This window comes from Jaculus jaculus, chromosome 7, assembly GCF_020740685.1.
Source record: "Jaculus jaculus isolate mJacJac1 chromosome 7, mJacJac1.mat.Y.cur, whole genome shotgun sequence".
In the NCBI taxonomy this organism is placed as follows: Eukaryota; Metazoa; Chordata; class Mammalia; order Rodentia; family Dipodidae; genus Jaculus; species Jaculus jaculus.
This window is the reverse complement of record NC_059108.1, coordinates 35783512-35798181: the sequence shown is the minus strand read 5'-3', so window position 1 is coordinate 35798181 and position 14670 is coordinate 35783512. Positions and strand designations below refer to the sequence as shown.

Sequence of the window (14670 nt, the reverse complement as noted above, 5' to 3'; positions counted from 1 at the left end):
GCCAAAGTATAGCATGAGAGTGCCAAGGAAACAATGGCAACGAGATTAAACGACAATAAAGATGAGACTGAAAATTTTTTGTACAAGTGGATCACATCAAATTATGTGTTTGGCTAAATGTGCTTTAATTTCCCCAAGTTGAGATTGTGCAGTAGTTATGCACTCTTCAAGCTCTCCGTGGGGTGTATCTTCCATTTCTTTTGTACAGAGAAGTACCTTTGTAATTTCACTTATTGCCTTGATGCTTTCACTCAGTTGAGTTGATGCAGATTTTTTTTTTTTTATTTGAGAGTGACAGAGAGGAAAAGGAGGAGGAGGAGGAGGAGAGAGAGAGAGAGAGAGAGAGAATGGGCGCGCCAGGGCTTCCAGCCACTGCAAATGAACTCCAGACATGTGCGCCCCCTTGTGCATCTGGCTAACGTGGGACCTGGGGAAGCGAGCCTTGAACCGGGGTCCTCAGGCTTCACAGGCAAGCGCTTAACCACTAAGCCACCTCTCCAGCCCTGATGCAGATTTTTTTTTAATTTTGTTTTTGAGATGTTTAGTCTGTTAAATGTGTCCTGAAATAGTTTTCATTCTGCCAAGTTAGTTAAATTTGTATAAGGCAATAAACTTCCACTAATTCTATTTTCATTTTAAAAATTTTTTTGTTTATTTTTATTTATTTATTTGACAGTGACAGACAGAGAGAGAAAGAAAAAGAGACAGAGAGAGAGAATGGGTGCGCCAGGGCCTCCGGCCACTGCAAACGAACTCCAGATGCGTGCACCCCCTTGTGCATCTGGCTAACGTGGGTCCTGGGGAATCGAGCCTCAAACCAGGGTCCTTAGGCTTCACAGGCAAGCGCTTAACTGCTAAGCCATCTCTCCAGCCCCTATTTTTATTTTGTAACTATAAGATTCCAGCTGTGTGCTTAAGTTAGCATGGTCATGCTTTTTCATAGTAAAATGCTCAAGACTTTGGGAGTGGGTCTTGAATATCTTATTATAAAATAGAATTATGTGCTTTCAATTTACATGAGCGCAACCATTGTAGGATTAATGTGCTTATCCACTGTGTATTGCCATGGAAAGCTCTTGCTAATACGCTAAACTTCATACTCTTAGCAGTTAGCTTTAGAGATCATTCACAAGGAGTTAGCTCCTGGTGCAGCAGTCTAGATTAAGCTGTGATTTGACCACAGGTCTTCACATTTTACCTCAAAGGGACCCTGTGTAGTCTCAGGGTGGCCTCAAACTCATGACAATTCTCTTACCTCTGCCTCCCAAATTCTGGGATTAAAGACTTTTGCCACCACACCCAGCTTCCAGATTATATTTTTAAACTATGGTTGAGACTGTCTTGTTGATAAAGGGGACATGTAGTTAGTTCCTCAAAAGATGCTTCGTAACTGTGAGTAATGTCTGGTGCTGCCCACAACCAGACTGCACAGTGCTAACCAAGTCAGTAAGGGCCACAGGCAGGCTACCATTTCTTTGTAGCTTCCAGAGGAAGAGTCAGGTAAGATTTGCTGAGAGCTGACCCTGGGCCAAGCATTTTTATAAAACCTTCATCTGAATATCACAGTGGTCTGCATACTAAGTATGGTAATGCAGCACTAAGGGACAGGCTCAGGGAAGTAGTGCAGAACTAAAGGAGAGACTCTGGGAAGCCAAGTTGTGCTAAGAGCTGTATTTTTGAACTTTATCTCAGACATGGGGTAAATCCTGTTTTTTTTAAGTGAAGTAGCCTGCTGTTCCTTCATCAGGTTGCCTCAGAGATGGAGGGTGGAGCTGCTATTCCCAGCCACAGTAGTGCTACACCAAAGGCTTATTTGCCTTGCAAAATTCTTTTTTCTCAAATCAGTGTGGAGGCAAAGATGGGCTTTGCTGGCACTTAGAGCTTGCTTTGCAGCCAGGGAGAAGACTGAAGGAGGTCAACATTGTGCTAATGTCGTCGAAGTAAGAAGACCTGCAGCCTTATTTCTAGTCCCTGTGTCTTCTCCCTTGATCTCTAGTACATTGTGAACATGAGAAAATGAGGGCCAAAGCTACTTTTCACAACCTGGGACCAGCAGGACATGAACCATGCAGGGCTTCATGTTCAGTTTGTGTTCTGCAGTGCATTCAGCATAGAGAAGCAAAAATGCACACATGTGCAAATATATAGCAAGGTATATCCTATTTTCAAATAACAAATAGCTTTTATGAGAAAATGGACACAAGTAAACAGCTGGACTTTCAAAGGCACATTTTGAGTTTCTCTGATTGTGCATGAGCCTCCTGAGAGTGTCCTAAAGAACCAATGTGTTGGAAAACTGGTCTTCTCTTAATATATAATTTCATCAGTATTTTTAAAAATATTTTTTGTTTTATTTGTTTGACAAAGAAAGAGGGAAAGGGAGAGAATAGGTGCGGCAGGGCATCCAACCACTGCAAACAAACTCCAGACACATGTGCCACCTTGTGCATCTGGCTTACATGGGTCCTGGGGAATCGAACCTGGGTCCTTTGGCTTTGCAGGCAAATGCCTTAACCACTAAGCCATCCCTGCAGCCCATCATTAGTATTTTTTTGCCTTGTATTTATGTATGTGAGTTTGAACTTTTAAAAAATAGTTTATTTATTTGCAATAAAGAGAGAGAGAGAGAGAAAGAGAGAGAGAGAGAGAGAGCAAGCAAGCACAGGCCTGCCACGGCTTCTAGTCACTGCAGGAGAACTCCAGATGCATGCATTACTCTGCGTCTGGTTTTATGGGGGTACTGGGAAATTGAACCCAGATCATTAGACTTTGCAGGCAGGTATCTTAACCACTGAGCCATATTTCCACCCCAGTTTTAATTTTACTTATTGTTAAAGGGAGAGAGAGAAATAATGGGGTGTTCCAGGGCCTCTAGCCACTGCACATGAATTCCAGATGCATGCCCTACCATATGCACCTGGCTTACATGGGTTCTGGGTTGTTGAAGCTGGGTCCTTACACTTTGCAGGCAAACACCTTAACCGCTAAGCCATCCCTCCAGCCAAATATCTCAGTTCCCTTTGATAAGAGTAGCATACTTTTGAAGAATAACAAGTTAGAACTGTGATATGGTGATCTGTTTATCCTTCATCCTTGGATTAGCATCAAAGTTTGTTCTAGTTTGAGGAACCTAAATTGTGCTCATGAGGTCCTTCATGATTTTTTGGGTTTTGCCTATCTTTGCTCTGATCAGTGGAGAGAGTTGCCTAAATACCTGAGAGTACATTTATATTGATTCAACAGTCTCTCCCAAGTTCTCTTTGAAGAGGCTCTTGCAACCAACAGCTCTGAGGAGAACAGAATAGAAGGGATACTGACTTTCCTATGTGCTCTTTGGCGCCCAGGGAAAGTTCCAGGGCTGTTACCTCCTAGTTTTCCAGGTCCGTTTTCCTTTCTGTCCCATCCCCTCACTTAACAGGATGCTTTTATACTCTTATAACACACTGGGAAAAGGTTCAATTTGAAGTTATAAAGTTGCTGCCTGCAGCCATGGCTGCTGCTGCTGCTTTTCTTTTTCCTTTTAGTCTGAACAGAAAAGGGTGATTTATTTGTATTGACAACTTCCATAATTGTAAGCAATATCCCTCCCTCCCCCCACTCTCCCCTTTGAAACTCTACTCTCCATCAAATCCCCTCCCCCTCTCAATCAGTCTCTTTTATTTTGATGTTATCATCTTTTCCTCCTATTATGATGGTCTTGTGTAGGTAGTATCAGGCACTGTGAGGTCATGGATATGCAGGCCATTTTGTGTTTGAAGGAGCACATTGTAAGGAGTCCTACCCTTCCTTTGACTCTCACATTATTTCTGCCACCTCTTCCTCAATAGACCCTGAGCCTTGGAAGGTGTGATTGAGATATTTCAGTGCTGAGCACTCCTCTGTTACTTCTTAGTGCCATAGTGCCTTCTGAGTCATCTCAAGGTCGCTGCCATCTGAAAAGACAAGTTTTTCTAACCAAAAGTGAGAGTCGCATTAATATATGGGTATGAACATTAAGAAAAGTGCTTACTAGGAAGTTTGGTAAGCCTAGTACATACATTTAGCCAGACACCAGCAGACGTTGGAATGGCTTCTTGGCATAAAATGGTTAGAGGCTTCAGAGACTAGTTAACATTTGGCTGTTCTGTCTACAAAACCATGCTGGAGTTTACTTTAAACAACAGTTTCTTTCAGACAAAGGAAACATTTCTTGTTAGTCATTTACACATTTTCTTTTTTAGCCCTAGTTTTACTAACATGTGGTTTACTTCCTGTGGGATTGGCAGTATCTATGCTTCCACTTAGCAGAGAGGAAGCAGGGTGGGTTAGGGCTGTTGGCTCAGGGTTGCAAAGCTGGTGCACAGTCTAGCAGGACTACAGCTGGACCTCCTTCAGAGGTCTTTAGATACTTTCCAGAAATGTGTTAACAGTAACAGGATTGACTATTGCTGCTGCTGACAGGAATCAGAATGAAGGCACAGAAACTTAAGCTGCTTGCCAGAAGCCTCACATAAATGTGATTGAACCAAGTGTAACAACCAAGAATACCCATGGGCAAGAAAACAGAAGCCGAAGCTTATCATATAGCCTAATTTATGCACATGTGAAAATGGGATTATTAGGGGAGTTAAATTATTATTTAAAATTATTTTTATTTTTATTTATTTGAAAGAGAAAGAGGCAGAGAGAGGGAGAGAGAGAATGGGCTCATCAGGGCCTCCGGCCACTGCAAACAAACCCCAGATGTATACACCACCTTGGGCATCTGGCTCCCGTGGATCCTGGAGAGTTGAACTGGGATCCTTTGGCTATGCAGGGAAACACCTTAATCGTTAATCCATCTCTCCAGCCCAAATTATTTTTTTTCATTTAACTGTGGCTAACTCATTTAGGAGGGTTCTTTGTCATTCTGACAAGTGTCCAGTTCTTTTATTTATTTTTTGACAATTCATATAATGTATTTTGATCATATTCATCACCCATTCTTCTCTCTTATCTCTCTTCCACTTTTTTTTTTGTTTGTTTTTCAAGGTAGGGTCTCACTCTAGCCCAGGCTGACCTGGAATTCACTATGGAGTCTCAGGGTGGCCTCGAACTCAAGGCAATCCTCCTACCTCTGCCTCCTGAGTGCTGGGATTAAAGGCGTGCACCACCATGCCCGGCTTCCACTGCTTTTTTAAAATTTTGTTTATTTATTTGAAACAGAAACAGGAAGAGGCAGACATCTTCCATCTGCCACTGCTTTAGCTTGTGCCTGTGTGTACCTTACTCTAATGTAACTTAGCTGAACAGGCTCAAGCATTCACTCATTTGATAACTGCTATGTTCCTTTGTGTGCCATGGGCATTCAAGATCTGGGCATGCAGGGCAAGAATAGATAGCATCTCTCTCATAGGAGATACCTTTAGCTTGGGCAGTCAGGGACGCCCTCTTTGAGGTGACAGTAAGCACAGTATTAGGTAGTTAGAAACATAGGAAGCTTGTCACATATATTATCCGTAGTCTGTCTTTAAGACAAGCCAACAGTTAAAATTTTTATCAACTGTATTTTTTCCTGGTATGTTATGTTAAAATCTGTGTGTTGAAAATTCAAAATGCTTATATGCGTTGTCACTGGGTCCAAGCATTGTTTTTCTTCATATACATTAACTCCTCTCAGAGTGATTTGCTCGGTCTCACAGGGTTGTTACATAAATGATCTCTTTCACTTTGTCTCCATATCCTTCAGGTTTTTTTTTTTTTTTTTTTTTTTTTTCTCAATGGGATCTATGCTTTCCTTGCTTTTCTAGCTTTTCTAATCTTGCATTTATTTCCCTTCAGATCTCAACATCTGCTGCAATTTGACTTCAGGTTAGTGACAATTTGCCCTTTGTTTTTTGTTGTTTTAGTTCAATGACTTAGGCAGTGTTCACCAGCATTCTTACTTGAGATGAAGTTAGATATTTAGGGAGCATTCATCACAACAAGCTAGGCTTGGGATTTTTTAAAAAGAGTATTTTGAAGAGAAAAGGAATTCACAAGAAAAGAAAACATAATTCATGAGAAAACTAGCAAGTGGATCACTTACAGATAGATTAAAGCAAATCTGTTGCTTTTAGTGAGGCAGGACAAGTTTGTCATGTGTCCCAAATTACACTTAGTCAAAAAAAAGTGTAGCTGTTTCAATAATAGTTTTTAGAAATCATGCATGAACCGGGCATGGTGGTGCACGCTTTTAAGTTCCAGCACTTGGGAGGCAGAGGTTGGAGGGTCCATGAATTTGAGGCCAGCCAGAGAGTACATAGTGAAATGTGGGCTAGAGTGAAACCCTACCTTCAAAAAGGAAAGAAAAGAAAAATGATGCATGGTTTTCTCAGGCATGAAAATTATCCCTAGAAAGTAGTACCAACTTCTAAAAGATTTAAGATTTGTAGAGGAAAAAGGAATTCCACATGTGTTTTTAAATATATAACTTTAACAGAGACAATGTAACAGTATAGTTCTGTTCAGCCCAATGTAAGTATGGGAAAAGCTGGAAAAACTGTATTTCTCTATGAAATACCTTGGGGAATGTAGTGGAGAAGTGTCTGTACACCTCAAGAAATGGTTTAAACAAAAAAAGAGCGAGAGAAGAAAGGATGAATGAAGGAAGGAAGGCAAACAGACAACAACAGAGAATGGACTTCCATACCAGTGGGGTTGGCATTACCTCTACCTGACATGTCCATGCTTATTTGACCTGACCCTCATGCTTATTTGATTTTTTGTTTTTGTGTTTGTTTTGAGGGAGGGTCTCACTCTAGCCCAGGCTGACCTGCCACTCACTCTGTAGTCCCAGGCTGCCCTCAAACTCACAGTGATCCTCCTACCACTGCCTCCTGAGTACTGGGATGAAAGGAGTGTGCCACCACGCCCGGCTTGTGTTTTTTTTTTTGTTTTTTGGTGTTTCGAGGTGGGGTCTCACTCTATCCCCAGCTGACCTGGGATTCACTATTCAGTCTCAGGGTGGCCTTGAACTCATGACGATCCTCCTACCTCTGCCTCCCGAGTGCTAGGATTAAAGGTGTGCGCCACCACGCCCAGCTTGCTTGATTTTTATGAACAGAGCTCACGTGGGTTTATAGGCTGGTTGTGCTGCTGAAGTACAAGGACTACTAATTTTTCTACTTATGAGGATTTTATTTTATTTTGAGAGTGAAAGGGGCAGAGAGAGAGATAGGGAGGGAGGGAGAGAATTGGCACACCAGGGCCTCTAGCCACTGCAGATGAACTCCAGATGCGTGTGCCACCTTGTGCATATGGCTCATGTGGGTTACTAGAGAATTAAACCTCGGTCCTTAGGTTTTGTAGGAAAGTGCCTTAATTGCTAAACCATCTCTCCAGCCCAAGGATTTTATATTTTAACAATAACTTAGATTTTCCAAAGGTTTCTTTCTTTCTTTTTTTTTTTTCTTTCAACATGTTTCCCTAGCCCCCAAGGGAACAAAAGTTTTGGGTTTGTTTTGTAGAGAAAGAAGTTAGTAAGAGATTTTCTCAGGTCATATATACATAGGACTGGTGAGGTTTAAAACTAAAACAATAGAAATAAAAGAGTGCTTCAGTGGTGTAGACTGGTTACAAATTTGGAGCAACATAAGGAAGTACAAATGAATTGGAAAAGATACACAGCCCTGCTGAAGTGAAATAATGCTCCTGGACCTTACACCTTCTAACTTCCAGAAGGGGGTACCCCAGAGTAACCATAGACCAGCAAGTGCACTAAAATGCCTGAGCTCCTCTTGGCCCAAACACACATGTGGAATATAAAATGTTGCCGGACTGCCAGACATGTTGGCATATACCTGTAATCCCAGCACTCAAGCACCTGAGAGAAGAGGGTTACAAGTTCAAGTCTAGCCTATGCCACATAGTAAACCCTGTCTCAAAACAAACAAATAGCCAGGAGTGGTGGCACATGCCTTTAATCCCAGCACTAGGGAGGCCTAGGTAGGAGGTTTGCTGTGAGTTTAAGGCCAGGCTGAGACTACATAGTGAATTCCAGGTCAGCCTGGGCTAGAGTTAGACCCTACCTTGAAAAACCAACCAATCAAATAAACAGACCCACAAAAATCAAAACAATAAATTGCTGTTATATATTAATGATTGAATTAATGATCCATTCTAGCCTTCAGAGCGTAAGTCAAGCACCCTTGACCCTACTTAACTGTTCTTTCTGTTTGTGTGAGAGTAATTAGTTTTCTTTCCTATGTTCCTGCCTCCAGGACTTCTCACGATTCTTGGCCTTTCTTGCCAGCTTTTGTTCAGAGGAAAGTTCTAAGCTTCCTGTTGATGTCCAGGCATAACTATTTTTCTCTGTTGTGTGTTCTCTTCCCCAGTCTTCAGTCCCTGGCCCCACACTTTGCTCATGAAGTGTTCAAGCTCTCTCTTTCACCTTCACAGCAGCTGATGCTGCTCGAGGCGTGTGCTATACCTGCTGCCTCTTATTCTGCCCTCAGTAACATAGCTAAATAATAAAACCTACTTGTTCACGTACTGGGTTTTGTTGTTGTTGAGACAGAGTCTCATCATATTTCAGGGTAGCCTAGAACTCACTGTGTAGCTGAGGATGACTTTAAACTTCTGATCCTGCTTCTGCCTCTCAAGTGCTGGGATTTACAGGCCTGTGCCACCATGTCCTGTTTATGTAGTGCCAAGGATCCAACCCAGGGCTTTGTACATGCTAGGGAAGCACTCTATCCATTGAGCTACATCCCCAGCCCCTACACATAATGTTAAAAAATCAAAAACTTAATTCAAGGTCAGCCTGGACCACAGTGAGACCCTACCTCAAAAAAAAAAAAAAATCAAAAACTTGTAACATCAAGGAGAAATAAAAGAAGGCAATGCTTTGGATATATGCTATAGCATACACGAGGCTTGATACGACATGCTCAGTGAAATAAGCCAGCAACAAAAGGACAAATACTGTATGATTCACCTAGATGAAGTACCCAGAATAGTCATATTCGTAGGTATAAATGTAAAATGTTGGTTTCCAGGAGAAAGGAAAAGGGTAGTTACTATTTAATAGGTATGGAGTTTCAGTTAGGGGAAAAAACAAAAACAAACAAACAAAAACAGTCCTAGAAAGCCAGGCAGGGTGGCACATGCCTGTAGTTCTTAGCACTCGGGAAGCTGAGACAGGAGGATCAAAAATGGTTCAAGGCCAGCTTAGACTACATAGCAAGGCATTGTGTCAAAACAAAAAACACCTAAAAAATCCAGTATCGTAATTTCTTTATTTTTCTCAAAAATCAATTAAACCAGGGCTGGAGAGATAACTTAGTCATCAAGGCATTTGCCTGCAAAGACAAAGGACCCAAGTTCGATTCCCCAGAACCCATGTAAGCTAGATGCACAAGGTGGTGCATGCATCTGGAGTTCATTCATTGCGGCTAAAAGCCCTGGTGCGCCCATATTCTCATTCTCTCTCCCCCTCCTTTATATCTCTCTCAAATAAAATTAAATAAATTTTTTTTTCTCCAGTGTGGTGGCGCACACTTTTAATCCCAGCACTTGGGAGGCAGAAGTAGGAGGAGCACTGTGAGTTATTGGCCAGACTGAGACAACATAGTAAATTCCAGGTCAGCCTGGGCTAGAGTGAGATCCTACCTCAAAAAAACAAAAACAGGGCTGGAGAGCAGCTTAGTGGTTAAGCACTTGCCTGTGAAGCCTAAGGTCCCTGGTTCAAGGCTCGACTCCCCAGGACCCACGTTAGACAGGTGCACAAGAGGGCGCATGCATCTGGAGTTCGGTTGCAGTGGCTGGAGGCCCTGGCGTGTGCTCATTCTCTCTCTCTCTCTGCCTCTTTCTCTCTCTCTCTCTCTGTCGCTCTCAAATAAATAAATAAAAATGAACAAAAAATTTAAAACAAACAAATCAACTAAATCGTAAACTAAATGAATAAATCAAGGCTTTAATAAAGCATCATGCATATACAGATTTCCTTGTTCAAGAAGAAAGAACAATCTTGAGAATTTATAAAATACCTGCTCATTGTTACTACTGCCAGAATCATTATATAAGTAAAGTCATCATTTCCCAAAATCCTAGTGATTTAGGAAATGCACTTTGATTTTATTCTTTCCTATTTTAAGATGAAGCTTATTTTAAACTTGTAAAATTTAAGCTTATCTGACAAGCTGGTGCATTTGTTCACTTTGCTAACTTCTTGTAATTCAGCTATAGACTAGTATCTCCATAATCTACACTTAGTGATTTATATGCACGTTTAGCCAGTCAATGACTTTAATCACTAGATAATCCACAAACAAGTTTATAGAGTGTATTCTTTTTCTCATTTTGATAAATGCACAATGTGGAAACACATGAGACCTCAAAAGAGCCTGAATTAGGGCTGGAAGATAGCTCAGTCAGCAAAGTGCTTGCACTCACACATATATAGCTAATGTGTATGTGCACGTGTGCGCACACACACACACACACACACACACACAAAAGAATGGACCCCAAGAAAGAAACTTTTCACAATAAGATTTTTTTCCTTTTTCCTGTTTTTTTTTTTTTTTTTTTTGAGGTAGGGTCTCGCTCTAGTCCAGGCTGACCTGAAATTCACTATGTAGTCTTAGGGTGGCCTGAAACTCATGGCAATCATCCTGTCTTTGCCTACTGAGTGCTGGGATTAAAGGCATGTGCCATCATGTCTGACTCTCACAATAAGATTTAAGAGTCTTATGCTCTACCAACTGAGCTAGCCAGGCAGTCTTGCAATAAGATTTAAGTGAAATTAATAAAAATTTAAATAAGTCAATAGATTAAACACCTTTATTATTCATGGAAAAAATAGAAATTTTTCTCTAAGACAGGGTCTTGCTCTGTCCAGACAAACCCAGAACATGATGAGATCCTACTATCTCAGCCTCCTGAGAGCTGGGATTACAAGTGTGAACCACCGCACTCAGCCAGAAGGGATTTTTTATAGGAGGGAGGTGGAAATTCAAAATATACCTGGTCCAGAAGTTATTAATGGTAACAATTTTAAGTTACCTAAATTTGTAACCCTTTGTATTCTGCTTTAAGATGAAATCTACCTTAAAAGTCTAAAAATTTAAGGTTTCTTATTCATATTGCTGGAATGGAACCCAGAGCCTTGTACATGCCAGGCAAGTAATCTGCCACTGAGCTACATCTGCACAATAAAATTGAAGGTGCATCTAGATCTAAATTGGTTTTATTTAATAATTACTTTAGAAATTTTACTAAATCTGTGTCTTACCTAGGCAATGCTCTGTGAAAGGTGTAATATATGTACATACATGTGACTTAAAATTTACATGACATGATATGTTTTTGGTAAAAACTAGAAAGGGATAAATAATAAAGGATATTTTGAAGGCTTTTCAGACCATCAGCTGTCTCTTCCTTTGGAGCTCTTCTTTCTCTGTCTCTTGGTGGCTAGTAAACTTTCATTCCAGAGACTTCAATCCTGTTTCCATGTGGCAGTAGTGCTGTGTGGCACCATCAATGCCATAGAAACCCGCTAATGAAATGGAAAGGAAGACTGAGTGTTTGAAAAAGCAAACAGAACTAGCTTCCATGCCTCCTGGAGCCTAGTTAGGCCAAAGGTCTGCTTTCCATCTGGTCAGTTGCGGAGGAGGCTGTGGGTACCTGTAGCGTGTAGTTTGATCACAAGAGAACAGAGCTGCTGGGCTGCCCAGTGATGGTCGTCCTAAAAAATACTGCCGACAAAGAAATACTTCCCTCCCAGCATCTCTGTGTTTTAGTCTCAGAGCACAGGTAGCAAACACGTGACATGTTGAGGCTTATCTAGTCCATGACTAGCAATATCCTTGAAGTCTTTCACTCTTCTGGTATAAAAGACTTAACTGATGTACACAACTTCTCGAGGCAGTGTCTTCCATTGCCTTGCTTGGCTAGCTGGTTTATAGTGCTTAGGACAGACTACCTAAAGAATGTCCCACTTATTTTAGTTTACTTTTCCTTCTTACTTTCATTTTTTGCAAGAAAGGGAAAAAAAGCTAAGCCTCATTTAACAGATTTCTGTTGATCCAACTTTGAAGTGGAGGGGTAGTGTAAAGTTTTGCTTTGCACCTAATTCTGAGATTATCCATTAACCACCCTCTTTGGCAGGCTTTCTACTCTTTTGCAAATGTACTTTTTTTTTTAAAGGAGCCCTGATCTTTTCTTTGAGTTTGCTCTGCTTGCTATTTCTTTCTTTCTTCCTCTCTTTCTTTCTTTCTTTCTTTCTTTCTTTCTTTCTTTCTTTCTTTCTTTCTTTCTTTCTTTCTTTCTTTCTTTCTTTCTTTCTTCCTCTTTCTCTCATTCCTTCCTTCCTCCCTTCCTTCCTTCCTCCTCCTCTCCCTCCCTTTCCCCTTCTCTTTCCCGCTCTCTTTCTTCTCCCCCTCTCTCTTACCTCCTCTCTTCTATAATCCTAATGCTCGCACCGTGAGAGGAGTGACACATAGGAGAATCCTAAAACTTGCAGGACAGTTAGCCTAGCGTATATAGTCATAAACAAGAGAGACCCTCCAACAGGGTGGAAAGCGAGGGCCTTGAGGTTGCCCTCTGACATACACACATGTGCCATTGTATGCAGGAGCCTTTATTTACACACAAATTAAAATGTTTATCCAGGGCTGGAGAGATGGCTTGGTGGTTAAGCGATTGCCTGTGAAGCCTAAGGACCCCAGTTCAAGGCTTGATTCATCAGGACCCACGTTAGCCAGATGCACAAAGGGCACATGCATCTGGAGTTTGTTTATAGTGGCTGGAGGCCATGGCATGCCTATTCTCTCTGTCACTCTCAAATTAAAAAAAAAAAAAATTTAAATATTTATCCGGTCTTGGTAGGCATGCCAAGATTCCTAGCATCCAGGAAGTGGGACGATTGGGAATTCAAGTCAGCTTGGGCCTGTTTCAAAAATCAATTAAAGGGCTAGGGAGGTGGCTCAGTGAGTAAAGTGCTTGCCATGTAAGCATATGGACCCAAGTTCCAGTCTCCTGTACCCATGTAGATGCTTGGGTAGTGACTCACACTTGTAATCCCAGCACTGGAGAGGCAGAGGCAGGAGGATCCCTGGGCCTGCTGGTGAGCTAGTCTAGCTAAATTGGTGAGTTCTTGATTCAGCAAGAGATGCTGTCTCAAAATTAAGGTGGAAAGTGATTGAGGAAAACACTAAATGCTGAGCCCTGCCTCCACATGTGATAAAAGAAAGTGGTGGACAGGTACACTCACTTCATTTTCTACACTGAATTCTGGGGAAGCAGGGGAGCAGATATCTGCAAACCTTATGTGTCATGTTCAAACTGGGCTGATAAATGCCATGCAACATGTTCAGTGATTCTGGAATTCAAACTGGCTTCAGTTTTCCACTGTTTACTATTTCTACTCACTGCTGTTCACACCAGAAATTAGTAGCATGAGCCTTTTACTTATCATTTGCATGTAGTTTAGAGATTTTTCTAAAAACCCGCCTATCCTATCTGGACATGGTGCTGTGTGACTGTAATCCCAGTACTTGGGAGACAGAGGCAGGAAAATTGCCATCAGTGTGAAACCAGCCTCATTTACATAGCAAGTCTGAGGACAGCCAAAGGTAGAGTGAGACCTTGTCTCAAAAAACCAAAATGAGGGCTGGAGAGGTGGCTTAGTGGTTTAGAGCTTGCCTGTGAAGCCTAAGGACCCCAGTTCGAGGCTCGATTCCCCAGGACCCACGTTAGCCAGATGCACAAGGGGGCGCATGCATATGGAGTTTGTTTGCAGTGGCTGGAGGCCCTGGCACGCCCATTCTCTCTCTCTCTCTGCCTCTTTCTCTGTCTGTCACTCTCAAATAAATAAATAAAAATAAACCAAAAAAAATTTTAAAAAAATCCAAAATGAAGCTGGGCGTGGTGGTGCATGCCTTTCATCCCAGCACTCAGGAGGCAGAAGTAGGAGGATCATCATGTGTTCAAGGCCACCCTGACAATACAGAGTGAATTGCAGGTCAGCCTAAGCTAGAGTGAGATCCCCCCTACCTTGAAAAACTCCAAAAAATAAAAACTAAAAAAATTGAGAAGAGTACCTAGTTGGAAAGAAGAAGGGGATTCAGGGGAGGGGAGGGAAGATACAGAAGGACCATGGGAGGGGATTGTAATCAGAGTACATTGTGTTTATGAATGGAGGTCATCAAAAAGTTTTAAAAAATGAAAAAGACATAACCAACACTTGAAAAGCAAACAAGGCTGTATGGTTCAGATATACTTAAAACAAACATACTTTTAAAAATGTTTGTGTGTAGTGTTGTTTGCATGCGTGCCTACATGTTTATAAGCATATGGACATGTGTGTGCACATGTATGTGGAGGCCTTCAGTGGCTGGTCAAGAGCTTGTCATCTATTCAGAGGAGTCCCACCATTGATTTGAGTTCTAGCTGGTTAGGGAAAGAGAAGCTGAAATAGTTTGATTTTCCTTTGATTTGTGGATATAGAATGAGCACATGTTCTAGGATTCTTCGTTATGTTTGCATGTCAAAACAGTAAGTTTCACAGTCTAAAAATAGCATCTGTATTTAGCAAAAGTTGTCACCTAACTGATAGAAAAACATTTCAGAAACAGGTGGTGTTCAAGATGTGAAATCAGCAAGACTTCACTAGTCCCATCTAGATTGAACTTGTTTGAGAACACAATAAAAGACTGATTCCTGTCCTGA

At 41.5% G+C, this 14670-nt stretch overlaps 1 protein-coding gene across 2 annotated transcripts in view; it reads left to right on the top strand.

Annotated features, from left to right (window-relative positions):
• Positions 1-14670, top strand: part of Slc16a10 (solute carrier family 16 member 10) — a 153542-nt gene that overhangs the window by 107161 nt on the left and 31711 nt on the right. Inside the window, exon 4 of one of the 2 annotated variants that reach the window (XM_045154886.1) lies at positions 5800-5829. The exons of the other annotated variant lie outside the window; for it this stretch is intronic. Within the exon in view, the coding sequence (XP_045010821.1) occupies positions 5800-5823 (24 nt within the window). The 3' untranslated portion in view covers positions 5824-5829. The remainder of the gene's footprint in view (positions 1-5799; positions 5830-14670) is intronic. 2 annotated transcript variants of the gene reach the window in all.